This window comes from Capra hircus, chromosome 26, assembly GCF_001704415.2.
Source record: "Capra hircus breed San Clemente chromosome 26, ASM170441v1, whole genome shotgun sequence".
Lineage (NCBI taxonomy): Eukaryota > Metazoa > Chordata > Mammalia > Artiodactyla > Bovidae > Capra > Capra hircus.
The window spans coordinates 24,411,281-24,434,676 of record NC_030833.1 but is presented as its reverse complement, the minus strand read 5'-3'; the positions used below and the strand labels follow the sequence as shown (position 1 = coordinate 24,434,676).

General features: G+C 39.9%; 1 protein-coding gene across 3 annotated transcripts in view; it reads right to left on the bottom strand.

Moving 5' to 3' along the window:
- Positions 1–23,396, bottom strand: part of SORCS1 (sortilin related VPS10 domain containing receptor 1) — a 580,301-nt gene that overhangs the window by 74,007 nt on the left and 482,898 nt on the right. For all 3 annotated transcript variants that reach the window (XM_013975206.2, XM_018041707.1, XM_018041708.1), the window contains exon 18: positions 8,289–8,460. In XM_013975206.2, the coding sequence (XP_013830660.2) occupies positions 8,289–8,460 (172 nt within the window). The remainder of the gene's footprint in view (positions 1–8,288; positions 8,461–23,396) is intronic.

The following is a 23,396-nucleotide window of genomic DNA, read 5'->3' as shown; positions in this document are numbered from 1 at the left end:
TAAGTTCAGTCCCTGGGTTGGGAAGATCCCCTGGAGGAGGGCATGGCAACCCACTCCTGTATTCTTGCCTGGAGAATCCCATGGACAGAGGAGCCTGGGGGGCTACAGTTCATGGGGCTGCAAGGAGTCAGACACAACGGCGACTAAGCAGACACACACACAGAGCTGAGGACGAAGGCGGAGGGGTCAGTCCTTAACCTAACCTAGTCCTTAACCTAACCTAGTCCTTAACCTAACCTAGCCCCACAGACATGAGACAAACTTGGAGAAGAAAGCTGAACCAGAATAAACCGTGAGATGCAGAAGCATGATCCTTGGTGTCCAAATGATAACGTATTATCCTGGCTTGGAAATCTTCTGCCCACATCTCAGTAATCACACTACAGTGTCATATCAAAATGTAGTTGAGACCTCTTGTGGCACCTGGAGGACTTGCCGCTTTGGGGGCATCAGAAGTGTGGCATTAATATCCCCACTGTTATGAAGAACTGGCACTAGATATGAGAGCAAGTCACTCTACTCAAAGTAAATTTAGGAACAAATGGAAATGAGAAGTGAATTCAGAAATTTTGACGAGGATGTAGAGAACACATGTATTACCAGTAGCATACATAAGGTTTTTTTTTGTTTTAAATTTAATTAAGCAATATTATAGCCAAATTCACACCCAAGACTCTGGAGAAGTTTGGTATACATAGATGTTAAAGTGCTCAAGTATTGCATTCATATTCTGTTTTCCAACATTTTTTAGAGGGGATAAAACAGTGCTAGAGTCAGACACGACTGAGCGACTTCACTTTCACTTTTCACTTTCATGCTTTGGAGAAGGAAATGGTAACCCATTCCAGTGCTCTTGCCTGGAGAATCCCAGGGACGGGGAGCCTGGTGGGCTGCTGTCTATGGGGTCGCACAGAGTCGGACACGACTGAAGCGACTTAGCAGCAGCAGCAGCAGAAATACTGTAGTCATTCAATAAAGGCATAGTTTTGCAAAGAGGAGGACACCCAAGAGCAGATTTGGCTTCTCTCATTGCTGAAATGGTTTTCAAGAAGCTGATCTCAAAAGCCATGGATGTTCTCAGAAAATCCAGAAGGAAATCTTGGTTTACATAATGATGAGTGGGATGGGGGGGTGGGGATGGGAGGAGGTTAAAAAGGGAGGGTATATATGTATACCTATGGCTGATTCATTTTGAGGTTTGACAGAAAATAACAAAATTCTGTAAAGCAATTATCCTTCAATTAAAAAAAAAAAAAAAAGATGAGTGAAAAAAAAAAAAAAAAGAATTTAGCTGCAGCCATAGCCCAGCTTGGCTTGGACATAGATAATTCGGCCTATTCTTTCTACTCCTTGATCTTTGTTACTACCTGCCCCAGCCAAGTGTTTCTAGGAAGCCTTGGGAACTACATGAAGTTCTTTGCCAGAAAAATGGTTGTTTCCGCTATAGACAAGTGATAGAAAGGCAGGATACCATGGGTCCTGGATTTGACTCCTGGCTCCATTACTGTAGCTGGCTGTGTGATCTTAGGTGAGTTACTCTGCCTTTCTGTGCTTCCACTGCACCATCTATAAAATGATAACAGTAATACTTACTTACCCACTGCAGGATCTATATGATACAATCCATGCAAGCACTCACAAATGGGATCTTTTTTTCAAGTCTCAATGCTCCCCAGGTTCTATAAGACTTTCTGCCCTTCTGTATTTCACATTGTTTATCACATGCTTCAACTCTGCCTACATATATAATCCAGAGATTAACAGAGAACTTGATGTTGTTTCTGTAAGGAGAGCTTGTGATTCATGAGCACAGAATCTCACAATCAAATGTGAGCTCTCTGGGGCCTCCTTATATGGGGACAGTCCTTAAGGCTTTGTGCTCTGCACTAGCAGAGAAGAAAATCAAGGGGCCGATTCCGACAGCTGCAGGCAGTGGATTCATCCTTGCTCTTGCAGCTTTGCCCATTCAAGTGGAATGAACTGACTTGTTATTTTTTTTTCCCCTTTTTGTGCCCAGAAGGCATGACTTTACACATCTTAGAACCAGATTCCCCAATTTGTTCCCACATCACTCAGCCAAGTTTGAGTTGCCTGATCATCCTGGTTGCATGGAAAATGACATTAAATAGATGAGAGCCTGGCCTCTGTCCCTGGAGGGTGCACACAGGTTGGAGCTGACCAGGACTGATTTCTTATTTCAGATTTTCCTCTACTGCATTCTTCAAAATGAAATAAAAATCTAAATTCTGAATCCTGCTCCAGCATTGATGTCTATTGCTTCAAAAGATAATGTTCTCCTGAGTTGTATAATCAGTTTCCTTATGTCTTTGGGAAAGGGGCCTTCACCTTCACCACAGGGTATAGGATTAGTCTGGAAAATGAATACCTCCTTAACAGTTGCCTGTTTCCTTACTGCTTAAAGATCTAAATACAAAGTATTCCATTTTATTTGAATTTCTAAAATTATTTTTAAGTCAGCTTTTTGTTGAACATGCTATGGATATAGAAACATATGCATACCATTAAATATACAACCTGAATTTTATAAAGTATATGCATTCATTAATCACCAAGAAATTTTAAATTGTGACTAGTCCAGAAACTGTCCCTGCCACTCCCTCTCCAAAGGTAATACTTATTCTCATCACCATAAATCAGCTTTGCTTATTTTTCTGCCGTTTAACTAGGTAGACATATAATATGCATTTTTTCAGTCCGATTCCTTTAGCTCAATAGTAGCTATGCGATTCATTCAAGTTTCTGTATGTAGCAGTAGTTTGTTCTTTTTCATTGTTGTATGATGTTCCATTTTATATGTATATTGTCATTTATTTCTCTGTGCTAATATTGACAGATGTTTATTTTCAGTTTTTGAGCTCTTAGGAATTCCTCTGCTATGCATATTATTCTACATACATTCTTATGCACATTTGTAAGCATTTCTCTTTGTTTTTAAGTTTTATTGAAGCATAGTTGGATTTACAATGTTGAGTTAATTTGTCCTGCACAACAAAGTGATTCAGTTCTACATATGCATATATATTTACTCTTTCATATTCTTTTCCATTATGGCTTATCACAGGATATTGAACGTAGTTCCCTGTGCTATACAATAGGACATTGTTGTTTTCTCATCCTATATATAATAGTTTGCACTGTATGCATTTCTGATAAATATATCTTTGGAGTGGAAATGGGGCTCTTAGGTTGTGCACGTATTCAGGTATAGCATTTCATGTCAAGCTGGTCTCCAGGGTGCCAACCTACACGCCTAACAGCACTGGATGACTGACCAGTTGCCCCAACAGCACCACTTGATATTGTTAGTCTTTTAAAATACCAGTCTTCTGATGGGTACATAGGAATAATCTATTATAGTTCTAAGTTGCATTCTCTGGATAAGCGGTGGTGGTGGTAATTTTTTCATATGCTTCTTGGCTACGTGGTTACCCTCTTTGAGATTTCTAAATCATTTGTACATTTCCTACTAGGTTGATGGAATTTTTCTTATTGATTTGTAGGATTTATTTATATTTTTCTGGGTATGAGTCCCTTATTGAAAGTGTGTACTGAAAATAACTTCTTCCCCTCTAGATTTCACCTTTATGGTTTTTAAAATAATGACTGTTGAAGAAAAGAAATTCTCAATTTTAATGTAATCTTAGTAAATCATATTTTTCTTTACATTAGAAGGTTTTCTTTCCTGTTAAAAAAATTTTCCTAATCCACGGTCATGAAGATGTCCTTGCGTGTTTTCCTTTAAGTACCCTAGTTTCCTCTTTCAAAATTAGACTGACAGTCCAGCTAAGATTATTTTGGTGTGTTTTGAGAGGTCAAGATTCACGTGTTCCCTCATACTCAATGCAGCAGCACCATTTACTGAAAAGATAGTACATTACCTACTGTACTGCAGTCTGGTGTGACATAAAGCACATACTTATGTGCACATATATATGTATATTATTATGTCATAAATGAATTGACCATATAGAAATTCAGGGTGAAAATATTTGTCTTTCAATGGTACTGGGTCAACTGGCTACATATGTGGAAAAAATACATACATTTGGCCCTTGCCTGAAACAATTGTGTTCAAAATGGATCTTAGGCTTAAATGTGAAAGCTAAAGAAAAAAATGTGGTATGATATCTTCACAATCTTGGGCTAGACACATTTCTTAAGCAAGACACAAAAATAACTAATTATTTATTTTATATAACTACATATGCCATTTTCAAATCTGTTCAATTTGTCTCAATGATAGTATGTCTCCTCTTCTCTCTTTTCTACTTTATTTTGATTAATGAGGCACTTAATATTCATCCAGTTCTCCTATCAGCAGTTTGATAGTTCAGCATTACCTTACGTTTTTAACTTGTGGCTAGATATTAAAGCACACTTTCTGAACACGCTGGTTCTAATATAAAAGAATAATTTTATCAATACTTCTTCACAGATATTTCATGGAGCTTAAACCACTTTAATTACATTTAATTCTTTTCACATACTATATCATTGTTGTCATGTATTTTAATTCTGCGTGTATTTTAAGTCCCACAACGGATTAACATGATTGGTCTACTTAACTGTTAACTTCAGTTCACCAGCATATCCACCATCTTTCTTATTCTTCATTCTTTCCATTATTTCTGTGCTTTTGCCTGGGGTCACTTTATGCCTGGACAATTACCTTTAGTGTTTCTTTTCACAGAAATCAGCTTATATGACTCATTCTAATGTTTGCTTGTCTGAAAAATGTTTTTGGTTTAGCTTCACTATTTTTCCCTCAGCACTTCAAACATGTCATTCCATTTTTGTCTGCGCTGCTTTAAAATTTTCTCTTGTTTTTAGATGATGTCAGTAGTTTGAACACAGTATCTAAAATACCCTGCTTTGAGTCTACAGATTCTCTGGAATCTCTGTGTTGATATGCTGATATCTTTTGCCAGCTTTTGGAAAACTCTCTGACATTATCTCTCCAAAAATAATTCTGGCTCCTTACCAGTTCCTCCCCTTCAGGATGACTGTGATCACTCTTTCCACCATTTCCTTTGGTCTCATTATTCTTTTCCCTATTTTCTCCTCTTTTCCTCTTAAGTTCCAAATGCTATATTTCCTACTGTCATTGCTTCTAATAAACTGATCCTTCACTCACCTGGGTTCAATCTACTACAAACCCCTCTAAGTTCTTAATATCAGTACCTATACCTGTGGTTCTATGACTTCCATTTGATTGCCGCTACCTACTGATGACTGCTGTGGGATTAAATTTTATATCTTGTCCCATATTCATAAACATATTAATCATATCTCAGGAAATATGTTGTTGTTTTTTTTCCTGTTCTTGGTCCTGATTCTTGATATATCTGTAGTTATTTAAATACCCTTAATTTTACATGAAAAAAAAAAGTAGTAAAGCTGCTGGTATATGTCATTTTCCTCTAAAGAGGATTTGTTACAGTTTCTGACATTTAAACTGGTGGAAAATCATTCTAATAATGATTAGACTGAAATAATTTCAGGTGGGATTTCAGGGTGTAGAGAGTCTGGTCTAATTCTGCTCTGTCCTTACTCTTAGCATAGAGAAGTCTACAGGACCTAGCCTTGTATCATTCACCAGGGCTTTCCCCTTGATAGTCTCTAAACTCAATTTTTTCTATCTCCTCAAAATGTAATACTTCTAAAAACTATGTTTGACTTCACATCCTAAGTGATTACCTGCTGTTTTATCTGCATCCCTCACATATTGTCAAATAATTCAAGGAAACAAAAGTGAAAGAGAAAAGTGTTAGTGGCTCAGTTGTGTCCAACTCTGCAACCACATGGATTGTAGTCTTCCAGGCTCCTCTGTCCATGGAATTCTCCAGGCAAGAATACTGGAGTGGATAGCCATGCCCTCCCCCAGGGGATCTTCCTGACCCAGTGGTTGCACCTGGGTCTCCCACATTGCAGGCAGATTCTGTACCAATTAAGCCACCATGGAATCCCCCAAGGAAACAAAGAACACAGAATCCTGTATAACTTCTCTATGCTCCTCTCCTCTCTGGGATTTGAGATCATCAGTCCCAGCTGACTTGGTAACTCTGAAGTCCAGTCTTTATCTTCCCAACCTTGAGTCTACCAACAGATGTTTAGGCAACACTTCTGGTCTGACCTTCTACTGGGAATCTGAAATCTGACCTCTTAAACAGTGTGACAGATGAACTGGCAAAGTTCTTGAGGGGAAATACAACATGAAATACAGCATAACTCATCACAATGAGTTTCCTATCTCTCAAGAAAAGAATTGAAATTTCTTAAGTCCTCTTCCTCCTTCTCCATGTATGTGTTTCTCTCTTTCCCACTCTAACTCCTGCTCTAAATAATACATATTTATTTGGTTTGCAGCAAGCTAGTCTGTCATAGCCTCAGGCAGAAGCTCCCCCAAGATTTATTTCTGTGAAATGCAAGTAATTCCAACTAGCCTAAATTGGCCCATCTCTTTCTAGTTCCAACTGAAGAACACTGGGGAAACTTAGTGTTTAGAAAACTGGGTATGGTTAAAAGGCACTTACTAAGGAGACAGGAGAAAAGATATTTGGTTAGAGCAGTGCTTGTCTAAGTGGTCCTTGAACTGAAAGCAACAGCATCACTGAAGCCAAGAATTCCAGCTCATTAGATCACAGCTCTTTCTATGGAAATTATAATACTAAGTATTTTGAGTAAACCTGACAATGTAATCCTAACTACATCTTTTCCCCTTCAAGTCACCCTCTAGAGCCTCTTGGACTGGTCTGGGCCTCTTGATGTTGCCTTTGTTTCTTTCTTTCTTTTTTCTTGAAGCATAATGCATAACATATGACCCTGTTAGAAAAGGATATTCCTGGGTCTTATCTCAACCTCCTGCATGAGACTCTTTGAAGTTGCAGCCCAGAAAACTGTTTTAACATGCTCACCAGGTAATTTTTATGTTTATTAGAGATGGAGAGTCACTGAACTATCAGAAGAAAAGGGGAGAAAACAATGTTGTATATCTTTATCCTGATGTCATTGTGAACTTTTCAGATTCCTTTGCATTCACATGGCTGAAAGTGGCGTTGGCCATATTTTAGATGCGCAGAAAACACTGAAGGTAGGACAGCCTGGTTTAGTAATTAAGATCATTTAGTGAAGGTGTTTATCCTTTAGAGGCCATTGTTACAACCTCACCAGAGCCATGACAGGCTCAGAGAGGTGCACTAGGCCAAAAATAATCCCTGAGTCATGCTTCCGGGACTTCTGGGGATGGTAACTCTGGCCAATCAGAGAGATGGTAACTCTGGCCAATCAGAGAGATGATAACTCTGGCCAATCAGAGAGATGATAACTCTGGCCAATCAGAGGGATGATGACTGGCCAATCAGTAAATACCAGGAAACCCCTGCAGCCAATCAACCCTTGACAACTCCCTGTCTTTGTTCTAAACTTATAAATACTGCTGTAAATCTGGGCTCTGGGCTCTTGTTCTACTCCACTCTGTTGGATGTGACAGGAGCCCTGGCTCGAGCTAGCAATAAATCCCTTTATGCTTTTGCATTGCTGTGGATGTCTTATTCTCTCAGTTTTGGGGACTCGGACACTGGGCGTAACAGCCATCTTCCTCATTTGCAAGATGACAAACATGCCGTAAATGTTCTAAAATATGTAATATAAAAGACATCTTATTCTACCAGCTAATTACTCAGAAACTTCAGATAACTGAAGTTTGGCAAACAATAATTGATGTTTATAATAATATTCCTAAGGAACTATTAATAGCAAAACAATAAACCTCCCAAATGTCAAGGAAATTATATTCAATTAGTTTAGATTGGTCTTGATGCTATATGTATGACTGGTTAATGTTGTCTTTAGAAAGAAAAGCCATGACCTCAGATTAAAGGAGGAAGACAGCATTAGCAGCTTTTAGGTTAGTTTAGTATGTATATGTGTTACGCTGTTCTAGGAATACTATTAATGTATTCTGAGAAAACATTTTGCTAAAAGTGCCAATAATAGAAGATTAAATCCAGGCAGAATCCCTAAGAAGTTACAGGTTCAGTAAGAATGAAGACCAACTTGCAGTGAAATAAAAGTAACAGAACTGTGTCAGAGAAGGCAAACTTATAACAACAAATACCAAGGAACTAAAAGGAGAATACAAATTTTAAATGAAATTTAAAATTAAAAAATATACCTATGTAAACAAAAAGACATGTAAACCAAATCATGATTTCTTAAGGAAAGTCATTGGCTCTAGAAGGTAGAGGGGAGACGGGACCCAGTCCTACCTCTTCCAGCTGTACCATAAGAGTAACGTTGTGCCCTTGTTCCGCCGTCAGCTTTCCATCAGCAGTGACGATCCGGAGCCCCCGCGGGGCCTTCCCTGGGCACTTCTGTGGCTTGGCTGTGTACTGTTCTCTCACTCCATCGGTGCAGTTATTGGAAACCACCTTTCTATACCTAAATGGGAAAAAGCTCAAATTGTAATTCAGTTCATGATAATTTGGATCACTCTCAACTTTTCAAAGCTTCTGCCTAGCCCTGAGGGCTAGCAATAACTACCTTTCATGGTGTCAGGAAGATTACAGTTTGTTTACAGTAAGCACCCAACAGAGAGGCAAATCGTCAGAGGAACATAGTGCATCATTATTAACGTTCTAATTTATGCTTTTGTTCACTTAGTCAATAGACAATTTCACTTTGGAGTTCTGGGAAATGCATAGCAGAAGATGTGGTCTTTCCTTACCCTCAATAGGTTTATAATCCAGGTGAAAAGATGTGTACTTAGTTGCTCAGTCATGTCCAACTTTCTGCAACCCCCTGGGCTATGGCCCACCAGGCTCCTCTGTTCATGCTGATTCTCCAGGCAAGAATACTGGAATGGGTTGCCATGCCCTCCTCCAGGGGATCTTCCCAACCCAGGGATTGAACCCAGGTCTCCTGCATTGCAGGTGGATTTTTTACCATCTATACATGGATAATCCAGAAAATACTTCAAAGGCTACATAGTTAAAAGTCAGAATGAGTACTATATATATTGCAATATATACATGTATATATTGCAAAGGAAGGTATAGTTCAAAGAAAGAATAGATTATTATGCATTATATGTCTCAACATTAGGTACTGTACAAGCTGTTGCACTCATGGTACAGTACAGAAAGGTGGCTAAACTCGAGAGTTTCTACTCAATATTTCATGGGATATAATGCCTAAACTATTGAAATTTCACATTAAGGAAACTTTAGACTATAGATTGAGTAAATCCTCCATTTTGCTTTTTTCTTGTTTTAGCTTTAATAGGAAAAAAAAAAAAGAATTATGCTACCAATTTGTCCTATACAATTTATCAGATTTATGGTATATTAGAATCTATGGGTTTTCTTTAAGACTTTTGAGGTCCAATGTTATGCATTCATCATCTTTTTTTGTATGGAGTCCACAGCAGCCACATTATGTATTCATATATTTGGTTTCTCCAATCTACCTGAGGAAGGTACTGGTAAATTTCAAAATGGAAGCAGTCAAAAGTCCAAGGTCTTTCCATTCTTCTAGACCATAATTTGACAAACTTTTCACATAAAGTGCCAGGGAATAAATGTTTTAGCTTTGCAGGTTATATAGCTTTAGTCACAAGTACTCAACTCTCGGGTTGTAACATTAAAGTGGACATAGAGAATGCATAAAAAAAAATGAATCTGGGTTCTAATAAAACTTTATTTACAAAATCTGGCAGCGTGCGGGCTATTGCTTACCACCTACTTCAAATCTAGCCAAAGTCCTTTCTCTGTCCTTAAGTTTCAAGACTGACTACTTAAAAGCATGATTGAGAAAATAGAATTAAATACCATCTGGGAAAGCACTTTGGACACTTTTGGTGACTGTAAGGCCAAGTATTAATATTAAACTCACCTCATAGGGTAACCATAAGGACGAAATGGATTAATGTACACAGAACACTTCAAACCACCCTGACAATTAGCAAGTGATTATGAAATGTTATCAGTTATTTTTACTTAACATTATTATCTATCCTCCCTGTTCACAACCTTCACAAATCCCCATTTCCTTAAGATAAATCACAAATCCTCTAACTTGGGCCTGAAGCCCTCCATAAACTAACTTGGTTCTATTTTTCTGGACTCTTTCTCCACAACCAGCTCATTCTGTTTTAGCCAAACTTCTCTTTTCAATCCTCTTGAAAGTGCTTTCTTTTGTTCTTTCTGCTTCCATGCCAACCTTTTTGCCTAATCAGCTGCCTAAAACTTATCCACACTTTAAGTGGCACCTTATCTCCTCTCTTTTCCTGATTGTGAAAGTAAAATCATAAGATGTTCAAATTTAGAGAATACTAATATGTTTGGGCTTTCCTGGTGGTCAGATAGTAAAGAATCTGCCTGTAATGCAGGAGACCCAGGTTCATTCCATGGGTTGGGAAGATCCCCTGGATAAGGGAATGGCTACCCACTCCAGTATTCTTGCCTGGAGAATTCCATGGACAGAGGAACCTGGTGGGCTACAGTCCAAGGATTGCAAAGAGTTAGACACGACTGAGCAACTAACCCTTTCACTAATATGTTCTAGACACTGTGCTAAGTTCTTAACATGATTTGCTTTCAAACTATCCCTAATAAAGAAGGTATCATTACTCCCAATAAATAGATGAAGAAATTAAGATTCATAGAACTTAACTAGTTTTCTCAAGATCACACAGCCAGCGTCTAGACAATTTGGATGTAGGATATATGTATTTGTTACCACTGTACTGTACTATCTCTTTAAATTAGGTGAGATATGTGTCATCTCTTACAGGAATCCTTATGATTTACTTTATAGGAATCAGTAATGTCTTGTATGATTTTCTTCCTTCGTGTGACTGTGAACTTTAAGCTCCTCATTGAGGGCATACTTGCGCTGCAGACATGCAAGGCTGATGATCACTAGGTCCACACTGGGATGACTGTATAGAGTTTAAATGTTGAAATATCTTTCTAGAAATTGGCTATCATCACTGGCCCCAAACCCTGCAGGCACCACACCCACCAACCCAGCTATATTAACCCCTATCCTTGGAGTCCTTCCTTTTCCTGGCAATCCGGCAGTGAATGGGTTAACACCTAATACACCAAGGTGAAGGTGAAGGTGAAGTCACTCAGTCGTGTCCGACTCTTTGCGACCCCGTGGACTGTAGCCTACCAGGCTCCTCCGTCCATGGGATTCTCCAGGCAAGAATACTGGAGTGGGTTGCTATTTCCTTCTCCAGGGGATTTTCCTGACCCAGGGATCGAACCCACGACTCCCGCATTGGAGGCAGACGCTTTAACCTCTGAGCCACCAGAGGAGCTTCCTAAATCCTGCTCCTGTACTGAGATCCCTACTCATTCTGACTGGTCACTGCCATGTCTGAACATCTTCAAATCATCCTCTCTGATATTAAGTATTTTGAAAAGTCCGTGTAGGTGCTTATGACTGTATGCTGATTTGAAAGAAAATAAGGGAAGCTGGGGGGAAAAAAAAAAGATGCAGACATGGGAGAATGGTGACATTCTGGTACCAGCAAGAGAAGTGACCAGCAACGTCATACAGTAATTGTGGCATCCCAGTGAGTTAAACCGCATCACAAACTCCCTGTGTGTTTCAGAAGCCAGGCACAATGCACATTAAAGGCACGTTATAACTTTAATCGCTTAGCGTCCAATCACACCTGTGACTCTGTCTTGGCGAGGAGCTCTGGAGGCATGGGCTCACTATCACCACTGGCATCATCAGCTAGAGAACACTTCTTTTGTGTGTCACTGTTCTGACCAATCACCACCCTGGGCTTCCCTGAAGCCTGTAGCAACAGGAGTTCTGCTTAAATACAGAGCATGAATCCATTCCTCTGGTATTCTGCCACAGAGAAGACTGTTGGTAATTTTTTCAATGCTCATTAAAAACCATTCTGAGACCATTTTATTTCCTGGATGAAAATGGCTTCACATTAGCCCTATCAGACCAGTCTCTGAAATTTACAAGAAAATTGAGCAGAAATACAGAGTTCATTTACTCAAGTAAGCACACACCTGCTTTGTGCATTACAGAATGGTTCTATTTTCATCCCAGCAGCTGTCCCTCGGTCTGAGTTACATAAATGAATAATACATTTTATATGTTATTAAATGGGGCTGCTTACCTCTACAATAACAAGGCAACTTATGATTATGTTGGACCTAAGCTCTGAATATTACTGGGATGCATTTAGTTGGTAAAACATTCTTCAGTCTGCCAGGAAGAAAAGTGCTTTGCAATGGCAAGGGAGTCTTTGCACGATTGCCGAAAGGAAACATTCCACAAATACGCCTTTGATATTACCGACTGCTCATCAGTAGATGGTGTCTTATTACTCCAACAACCCCAATTTCAGCTCTTCTCTTTCTTCTTTTCTTGATACTCCTCTGTCACCTTTTCCTTTTTACCCCTACCCTCTTTGATTTTGCTTCTGCACTGCCTCTCAGTCTTTAAAAAGATGAAGGTCGTAGTTTTTCTTCGTGAGAGTAAAATTGGAAAAAGCATCAAAAGTCTTCATCATATCATGTGATTTGGCTGTTTAGCAGTTTTGTTTTTTTTTTTTTAACTTACAATTTTGGTACAGATGTTTGCTATAGATGTTTGTGACTATTCCGTGTATGTTAAGGTGACAATATAGTCTGGCTTAGTCAGTCACAACCATCTCTGTGACGTTAAGACTCTGCCCATAGAAATCAGTTTAAATGAGGATTCTGGGCATCAGTGTGCTTTTGTTTTTAATTTCCCCTGGTGATTCTACTGTGCAGCCAGGATTAAAGATCACTGCCCCGGTGGTTAAAACTAGTGTTCTGGAACCAAACTGCCTGAGTTTAAATGCAGGCTGTTACACATTATATAAACTTGGGCAATTTACCCAGACTCTAACGTTTGGGTTCTCTGCCTATAAAATAGGTATAATTACAGAAACTGTTCCTAAAGTTCTTGGGAGGATTAAATGAGATAATGCATTCAAAAGGACATAGAAAAAATATGCCACATTGCAAGACCTTAATAAATATTAAATAGCATAAGGTAGTAAAAAAAAAAATTAGCATTTAAAGTTTTAAATACTAATTCCCTGGTGGCTCAGATGGTAAAGAGTCTGCCTGCAAAGAGGGAGTCCCAGATTCAATCACTGGATTAGCAAGTTTCCCTGGAGAAGGAAATGGCAACCCAATCCAGTATTCTTGCCTGGAGAATCCCATGGATGGAGGAGCCTGGCAGACTACAGTCCATGGGGTTGGGCACAAAGAGTTGGACACAACCAAGTGATTCACTTACTTATTTACTTACTTAAAATTTTAAATGTCGGCTTGCTATTACAGCCAGTAAAGAATCCACCTGCCATGCAGGAGACTCGGGTTTGATTCCTGGGTTGAAAAGATCCCTTGGAGGAGGGCATGGAAATCCACTCCAGCATTCTTGCCTAAAGAATCCCATGGACAGAGGAGTCTGGCGGGCTATAGTCCAAGGGGATGCAAAGAGTCAGACAGGACTGAGCAACTAAGTACAGCATTATACAAGTTCCCTGAAAGTAGAGGCCATGCTCTCACTGCCAAGATTAGCTTCAGATCGAACTGGATCACATCAATTCCTTCCTTAATATTGTTCAAACTGCCTATGGTTTAGTCACAAAGAGTAAGGTTTGGGTTTAATAGATAGTTTCATGATCTGTGGTCGATGCATCTTTTAAGCTTTAGCTGTTTTCACTGCCCTGCATACCTCCTAAGCTCAGGCCAGGCTAAAGGCTACTTGCCTTCTGTCAGTGTTGTTCATCCTCCCTGGGACGATCTTTACCCTGTCAAGCTTCTATTCATTCATTAAAAATCAGTGCAGACATTATGTCTTCTTATTACATTATCTCTTCTCTTTTTGCAGAGAAGTTATTACATGTTATGACCAAGAAAGAGGTGGAACTCTAGGTTTTCTATTAGCCAATGTAGGACTTACTGTCACTGACCTCTGGTGTCCCACATTTGTGAGCACAATGAAGAGAATATATTTGTTTAGTTTCTTGGATTGTACTATGTGTCCTTGTTTTCAAGGAAAAACTTTCCTCTTACAATAACACCTGACTTGAAATGAGAAATAGGGCAAGCTCTGGAGACAGAAGGGAGGTGGTTCTGGCTACAGTGCATGGCTAACACTTCAAGTAAGTCTTTCTAGACTTAGTGTGCTCATATTTCAGCAATAGTGCTATGTAGCAGTCATACCCCAACAGTCAGAAATAACAGGGTTCCATGACGGTTTAAGCAGGTTCTCCAAGTTTCTCTCCTCAAGGCAATAGCTCTCAGAACTTTCCCCTTAAACAGAGTAAGCAGGCCTTGGGCTCAGGGGAGTGTCACTGGGCAGAAGACAGGTGAGGGGAAGAAAACTTTTCTTACACTAAGTAGGATGGAAGCACAAGTCATTTAACGTGAACACTAAATAGAATGCAACATCATTCTGAATGCCAACGTGATGAGTGGGACATATGGCTGAGTTAAACTAAATGACAGCATCAGGAGGATGGCTCCTGGAATCCACTACAGTCAACTAGTTACACAGCAAATTCATAAAAGGAAAATGTCCCTACTTTTAAACATCTGCAGTCCAAGGAATGCTAATACTGGTCAGTTCAGATAGATTATGGACATGTCAGAGCCTGAAGGGGTCAAAGATCAACACAATCCCTCTGTTTTGCACATAAGGAAAAAAAAGAGAGAGAGAGATAAGAGTTTAGAGGGCTTTCCAGGGTCACACAGCAGGCAAGCAGTGGTCAGGGGCTCTGGACTGGGTTTGGAGCTCTCTTGCCATGATGCCATATGACCTGGATGAGGATTTTTATTCCCAATGCCACTGGGCAAGGACAGTGGTGTGAGAAACCTGATCTCCATTCACCTTCTTCATGTCCAACCCTAATGCCATCCTGTAAACATGTGGGAACATGTATCTAAGAAATAGATTCTGAAGAATCAATTCTGTAGCAGCTGACAAGTCTAGAGCATCTGCTGCAAAACTGAATGGGTGCTTTCCAAAAAAAAACCAGCTACATGGGCCCCTGAAGTTTTGGGTCTGCAAACACTGCAAGTGATTTCCTTTCTGTGGACATGAAACACATGGACCACTTTTAGGGCCAATTATTCTCTGTGATGTACACTGACATATGTTGCTGAATAAATCAGACTGAACATCAAGAACCCTACCAGGATCAAAAATTAGATCACTTGGAAAAGAACACAGCCCCTAAAGGCCCTGGAAATAGCAACCCCAGGGTGATGGCAGGATAGCCTGGGTCTAAGTGTTTTCATAGCTCATGTAGAGAGGATTATGCTTACAGAAAGCATTTTTAAAACATTCTAAGTGTATGTGAGAGTATGGAGATAACTTTTTTGCTATAATTTATGTGTATATATACATGATATATTTTCCTGGACCCACAAAATATTCTTATATAGATACTGAATTAATGCTATTTATAGATCTTTTTTTAAATTATTGATTAAATATTCCCATTGAATATTGAGAAACTAACACTGAGGAACAACAAAAACCATCACTGTATACTTACATTATTCCAGAAGAGATTAATGGCTCCCCTAAAGAAACTTCACAGACAAAAATTTCTATACCTACTTTCTTAAAAACACATCTAGAAATATCTCTAGCTTAGTAGCAAAAAGAAATCTGTTCCTTGATAAGATTATCTTCGTTTCTTACAATAAACAAGCCCAATGCCCACTTTATTTTTTACTTATGGAATCTTTCATGGTTGGCATGAAACAAGCAATGTTCTAGTTAATTTAGCAACTGAAATCATATCCCATTCTCTGGATCTGAAACAGTGTAAACAAAATTTAACCATTCACAAGTATCACTTCAGTTCAGCTGCTCAGTCATGTCCGACTCCTTGTGACCCCATGAACAGCAGCATGCCAGACCTCCCTGTCCATCACCAACTCCCAGAGATTACCCAAACTCATGTCCATTGAGTCGGTGATGCCATCCAACCATCTCATCCTTTGTTATCCCCTTTTCCTCCTGCCCTCAATCTTTCCCAGCATCAGGGTCTTTTCCAATGAGTCAGCTCTTCACATCAGGTGGCCAAAGTACTGGAATTTCAGCTTCAACATCAGTCCTTCCAATGAACACCCAGGACTGATCTCCTTTAGGACGGACTGGTTGGATCTCCTTGCAGTCCAAGGGACTCTCAAGAGTCTTCTCCAACACCACAGTTCAAAAGCATCAATTCTTTGGCACTTAGCTTTCTTTAGAGTCCAACTGTCACATCCATACATGATGACTGGATAAACCATAGCCTTGATTAGATGGACCTTTGTTGACAAAGTAATGTCTCTGCTTTTTAATATGCTGTCTAGGTTGGTCCAGAGAAGGCAATAGCACCACACTCCAGTACTCTTGCCTGGAAAATCCCATGGATGGAAGAGTCTGGTAGGCTGCAGTCCATGGGGTCATTAAGAGTTGGACAGGACTGAGTGACTTCACTTTCAATTTTCACTTTCATGCATTGGAGAAGGAAATGTCAACCCACTCTAGTGTTCTTGCCTGGAGAATCCCAGGGCTAGGGGAGCCTGGTGGGCTACCATCTATGGGGTCACATAGAGTTGGACACGACTGAAGGGACTTAGCAGCAGCAGCTAGGTTGGTCACAACTTTCCTTCCAAGGAGTAAGTGTCTTTTAATTTCATGGCTGCAATCACCATCTGTAGTGATTTTGGAGCCCTCCAAAATAAAGTCTCTCACTGTTTCCCCATCTATTTGCCATGAAGTGATGGGATCAGATGCCATGATCTTCGTTTTCTGAATGTTGAGCTTTAAGCCAAATTTTTCACTCTCCTCTTTCACTTTCATCAAGAGGCTCTTTAGTTCTTCTTCACTTTCTACCATAAGGGTGGTGTCATCTGCATATCTGAGGTTATTGATATATTCCCGGCAATCTGGATTTCAGCTTGTGCTTCTTCCAGCTCAGCGTTTCTCATGAGGTACTCTACATATAAATTAAATAAGCAGGGTGACAATATACAGCCTTGATATACTCCTTTTCCTATTTGGAACCAGTCTGTTGTTCCATGTCCAGTTCTAACTGTTGCTTCCTGACCTGCATACAGGTTTCTCAAGTGGCAGGCCAGGTGGTCTGGTATTCCCATCTCTTGAAGAATTTTCCACAGTTTATTGTGATCCACACAGTCAAAGGCTTAGCATAGTCAATGAAGCAGAAATGGATGTTTTTCTGGAACTCTCTTACTTTTTCGATGACCCAGCAGACGTTGGGAATTTGATCTCTGGTTCCTCTGCCTTTTCTAAAACCAGCTTGAACTTCTGGAAGTTCACAGTTCACGTATTGCTGAAGCCTGGCTTGGAGAATTTTGAGCATTACTTTACTAGCATGTGAGATGAGTGCAACTGTGTGGTAGTTTGAACATTCTTTGGCATTGCCTTTATTTGGGATTGGAATGAAAACTGACCTTTTCCAGTCCTGTGGCCTCTGCTGAGTTTTCAAATTTGCTGACATATTGAGTGCAGCACTTTCATAGCATCATCTTTTAGGATTTGAAACAGCTATTGTTATTATTTAGTTGCTAAGTTGTGTCCAACTCTTTGTGACCCCATGGACTGCAGCAAGCCAGGCTTCCTCGTCCCTCACTTTCTCCCAGAGTTTGCCCAAGTTCATGCCCAAGAACACAGTATAAATGTGTAGTACATAGTATGTACCAGTTCAATTCAGTTCAGTCGCTCAGTTGCGACCCCATGAACTGCAGCACGCCAGGCTTCCTTGTCCATCACCAACTCCCAGAGTTCCCTCAAACTCATGTCCATATAGTATGTATAGTATAACTAAATAGGCTTGGGCTTTTGTGTTTGCAAACTGAAATATTTATAGTTATCAATGGAGTAACAAAGAGAAAATGAATTTGGAGTTATTTCAGCACTAAATGCCAGATGACACACAGATGAATACTGATTTCATTTTGTTTAAACAAAAGGAAATCATTTATTAATCAGGTAAATGTCTTATCTGCCTTGAGTTGTCTTGGAGGCAGACATGCATTTTGGAGTACAATGCTTCGAATTCTGTGAGTTTATGAGCCTATGCAAGGCATTATTTCAGCTTTACAGATGACAAAACAGGTCCTGATTTTAAATATGTCCTAGATCTCAGGACTGTCATGACTATTATGTATCAAATGTCTGGACTACAGATACACAATAAAGGGAAATTTCCCCCCTCTTTTTACCTTCACTCCAGAGGAGCCCTTAGATGACCACCGTTGGCGATGTTCTACATTTGGAAAAGTGACTACTATCACTAGGTACTGTGATGCATGCTTCATATAAAGTATCACATTTAATCAACCCCCAAAAGCAAATAGTAAAATTTCATAGTTTAGGAAACTAAGGCTCAAGAAAGGAAGCGACTTGCTAAAGATGAAGGCAGAGATTGTTTCATTCTAAAATAACTCTGTTCTTTACCAAGCAACACCTCCTGCCTTAGAGTTCACTCTCTAGCCACAGTAGATGGAAGGCCTAGTACCAGCCTCCTGGCTTTCCATGGAGTGGCTTGTGGGAGGCATGAAGGAGCAGGTGAAAAGTGGCAGAGACAGCGTGGCAGAACCGTGCTCACGTGCTGTGTCGTGGTGTGGACACTGGACACCTTACATCACTGGGCTAAGAGCTGAGGACTGGTAGCTACAGCCACTGGAGGGATACTTTATACCCATTTCAGCTCTTATTCTAAGTCTTTCTAAGATCTTTCCAAGAGCTAAAAGGAAACTGCACACCCATTCATTTCTACACAGGGAAACTGATAACAATTTTGGCATCTCCTCAAAAGAGCATTTCTATTCAGCATAATAACAACTGATGCTAGGATGTTTCCATCATGGAGAAGGGAGTGAATCTGAGAACAGGGCTATCTGTACAGCATAATAAGCTGACTATGAGAGCCACCATAACCATTTATAAAGTGAGGTCTTAACAAAAATAAAAGGAAAGTTTGCCTGCATGCCTTCAAGTAAACGTGCAGAAAGGTGCTACTGGCAGATCTGCTTGTTAAGCTTTATTGACAAGGGATGGCTGTTTTGCAGACCTGTTCAACCCAAGTCTGACTGCATTGCTGCAGCGTGTGCCCTGTTGTGAGGACTGGGTGAAGCAAGTCAGGCACATGACAAGTGAAATCTATCGGAGGCAAGAACTCTCAAGCCAATCCTGCCCTGTGACTCCTCAGCACTTCATCTCAGCCTGAAGTTAATACTACATATTCTGTGCTGACAACCAGAGATGCCCGTGGATTGGTTAAAATGGGCACTGGAGAGACTTAGGGGCACTATGGCTCCTTAATCCTAGAGACTTGAGGCTTTGCCCAATATCTCCCCCAATGCCTAGATACTAATCAGCTTGTCCTTGAAAAACTACCAGCCTGGCCCTTTCACCTGGCTCATTTCTTGTTCCTTTGCCTGCAGTAACCTGCCTCAGTTCAGTTCAGTTCAGTTCAGTTGCTCAGTTGTGTCCAACTCTTTGTGACCCCATGGACTGCAGCACACCAGGCCTCCCTGTCCATCACCAACTCCCGGAGTTTACTCAAACTTATGTCCTCACACCTTCTTAATTTGGGAATCTTGCTTACCCTTCCTCCTAGTGTCCCCTTACAGAATCCACTGGCATTTGTATTTTAAAGGTGGACGGAAGTTAATACAACTGAATATCTTACGTATGGGATTCACAGGCAGTGTGTGGGCAGGAAGCTGGTGTTTCCACTCTTATGGGGGACATATTTGGCAATGCCTAGATACCCAGGTCTAAGAAGGAATCAGCTGACTGGATGGAATTTGCTTTAGCAGCTAGCAGAAAGACCTTCAGCTGCCAAAAGAGACTCAAATTATTGTTGCAGGGTTTTAATAACAAGTATTATAGTATGAGAAAGATAACTGTAGCATTGTTTATAGCGGCAGAAAATAGGAAATGATCAAAACATCCATGAAAGGGATTACTACATAACTCCTGGTGCCTGAATCCTAAGGGGTAAAAAGAAATTAGATGGAAAGAAGCCTCATAAACTCTGACATCAAAAGATGTCTAAGATGCATTTTTGAATGAAAAAGGCACATAAAAGAATAATACATCTAGTAGGAAACTGCATATAAAAACAACCAAATTAATTTTGTGTATCTTTTTACTTAATTATTCCCTGACAAATGAAAAAGAAACTGTTTAGAAACATGCATATCAAACAGATCACAGCTGTGTAGGAAAGGAGGCCAGGATTGGGATGATAATCTAAATTTGCTTTTTAAACACAGAAAACATATGTATATAATTTTTGTAATAAAATATCTCTAAGTGAAAAGCTAAATGTTTGATTGCAGCACTGTAGTGGCTACCACCTTATTGAGAATCTGTACTTATGAAATGCCACCAAATCAACATATAGCCAGGTGGCATCTGGGATCAGGGGCTGGAGTGGCATTAAGATGGTCAAAAAGATTTGCAGCAACATGGACAGACCTAGAGATTTTCATACTTGGTATAGTAAGGAAGAGGAGGAGAAATAACATATGACATCCCTTATACATGGACTCTAAAAAGAAATGATACAAAGGAAATTAATTACATGACAGAGAGGGACTCACAGACTTAGAGAAGGGATTTATGGTTGCTGTGTAGCAGGGAAGGAGGGGACAGAGGGATAGTTAGGGAATTTGGGATGAACATGTTTATACTGCTATATTTAAAATGGATAACCAACAAGGACCTACTATATAGCACAGGGTACTCTGCTCAATGCTATGTGGCAGCCTGGATGGGAGGGAGTTTGGGAGAGACTGGATACACACACTCACACACACACACACACACACACACACACATATATGGCTAAGTCCTTTTATGGTTCACCTGAAATCATCACAACATTGTTAATCAGCTATACCCCAACACAAAATAAAGTTAAAAACAAGAAAGGCAGAACGTTCTTTTTCAATTTCATCTACACATTACCTCTTACTTACTCTTGAGTTGGCTACAGACCCTGCAAATGGAAATTTGATGGTATGGAGTCTTCTTTGAGGATGACTTCAGGACTCTGTCTCAGCTAATAGTCTCCCTATTCCTGATGCAAATGTATAGATAATATGTCAATCAGTGAGGTTATGATTGATACCCTTCCTCCCAAACTTAGGCCACAGGGTGCTATGAGGGTGGTTACTCTTCCACCTGTGAGCCCCTTACTTTCAAGAGCAGAGCCTTTGTCCTACTTGCTGATGATTGGTATTTATATGTCCCCTTTACACAAAGTAGCTCACTAATGCTAATGATCTTCTGCAATATGTTTCAATGGAATGGATGAAGCCAGCAGATGTGATAACAAAAGTCCTTTAGGGTGAGATGCTCTCAGGTAATAGCCACTGACAGGAACAACCCTCTGAGAGTGGAGGGGGGGCACTAGGAATTGATGTTGTAATTAATAAAAATAATTGCATTGACAAACATTTATATACCTGGATACCTACTTCTGAGTCAAAGCTATAGTTTTTCAAGTAGTCATGTATGGATGTGAGAGTTGGACCATAAAGAAAGCTGAGCACCGAAGAATTGATGCTTTTGAACTGTGGTGTTGAAGAAGGCTCTTGGAGAGCCCCTTGGACCACAAGGAGATCAAATCAGTCAATACTAAAGGAAATCAATCCTGAATATTCATTGGAAGGACTGATGCTGAAGCTGAAGTTCCAATACTTTGACCACCTGATGCAAAGATCTAACTCATTGGAAAAGACCGTGATGCTGGGAAAGATTGAGGGCAGGAGGAGAAGGGGATGGCAGAGGATGAGATGGTTGGAATGCATCACCAACTCAATGGACAAGAGTTTGAGCAAACTCTAGGAGATAGTGAAAGACAGGGAAGCCTGGCGTGTGGCAGTCCATGGGTCACCAAGAGTCAGACATGACTTAGTGACTGAACAACAACGCACCGACTGCTGCTGAACCATTTATAACTGAAATTTTTATCTTTTAGGGCATAGATGGAAACGTCCATTGAATAGAATATATAAATTACTCATCTCTGATGTTTTATTAAATATGTGTTAGGATTTATTTGGGTTTCACATACTGAGTTCACCAAAGGAATGGTGAAATCTGTTTAGGAGTAGCTAAAAATATGTGTGTCTAAGTGTGCGTGTAAATATTGATACATGTATATAATTATAAAATGAAAATACATATACATTCTTAATAAAGCGAAAAGTAAGGGTTCATAGACCTTCTTTTTCTGCCTTATTACAGTGGTTTCAGTAGCACTTGATAAAATTTACATCCCTCTGTACTTCAGCTTCTTCTCATTAATACCAATGAGAGAATAGCATAACTCCCTTGACTAATGCTGTGAAAAAAAAAATCAATTCTGAAATCAGCTTCAGGGGCTCCCAGTGCTCTTTACAATGTCTAAACATGTTCCTACATGCAAGTGATACAACTTCTTTCTCTGGCATTTCTTCACCATTAAGTTGAGTGATTTCAGCAGCCTTTTTCAATTTTTCACATGGTACTAGATGCTCAAGACCTCACTGACCCTTTGCTATAAAAATGTTACTTGCATTTTTCTCAAATTTTGTGTTACAGTGCAAATAAATCAGAGCTTATTATTTATTCAATCATAGATACGAATATTTGATGTGCCATGTCTATGTTTTCTTTCTCTCCTTCTGAAGAAAGTTTGAATGGAATGGATGAAACCAGCAGATGTGATAACTCAACAAAAGTCCCTTAGGGTGAGATGCTCTCAGGTAATAGCCACCAAGTAGTATATACTATTCTGAGAGTAGTATATGTTATTTTGGTGATTTTTTTAAATTCAAAAAAGTAAACATTTAAAATACAAAAGTACATAAACAAGAACATGAATGCCCTCTCCTCTGGATGGCAGATCTCATTAGAAATGAGAAGGGCAACTGTCAAGCAGTGCTGGCCTACTGGTGAGTGCCTGCTTCCCCTCCCTCCCTCTCCCTCTTCTTCCAGCCCTTTCCTTCCTAACTGTCTTCAAACTGAACAATGGCTTCCTTCTTGCCTTCACACTTAGATGGAAACATCAGTTTTGGCCTTGCTGGTCTTCAGACAGAAACTATACTATTAGCTTCCCTGGTTCACCATCAGTGCTCAGACTGTGCATAGAAACAACCCGTCTAACTTCCTGGGTCTCCAGCTTGCCAACTCCCCCTGCAGATATCAGGATTTGAACTTGCCCACCTCCATAGCTGGGTGCTCCCAGTCCTTTTAACAAATCTGTTTATATATACATATATATCTCCAATTGGAGATAGAAAAGCATATCTTTGGAACATCCTGATGAATACATCACT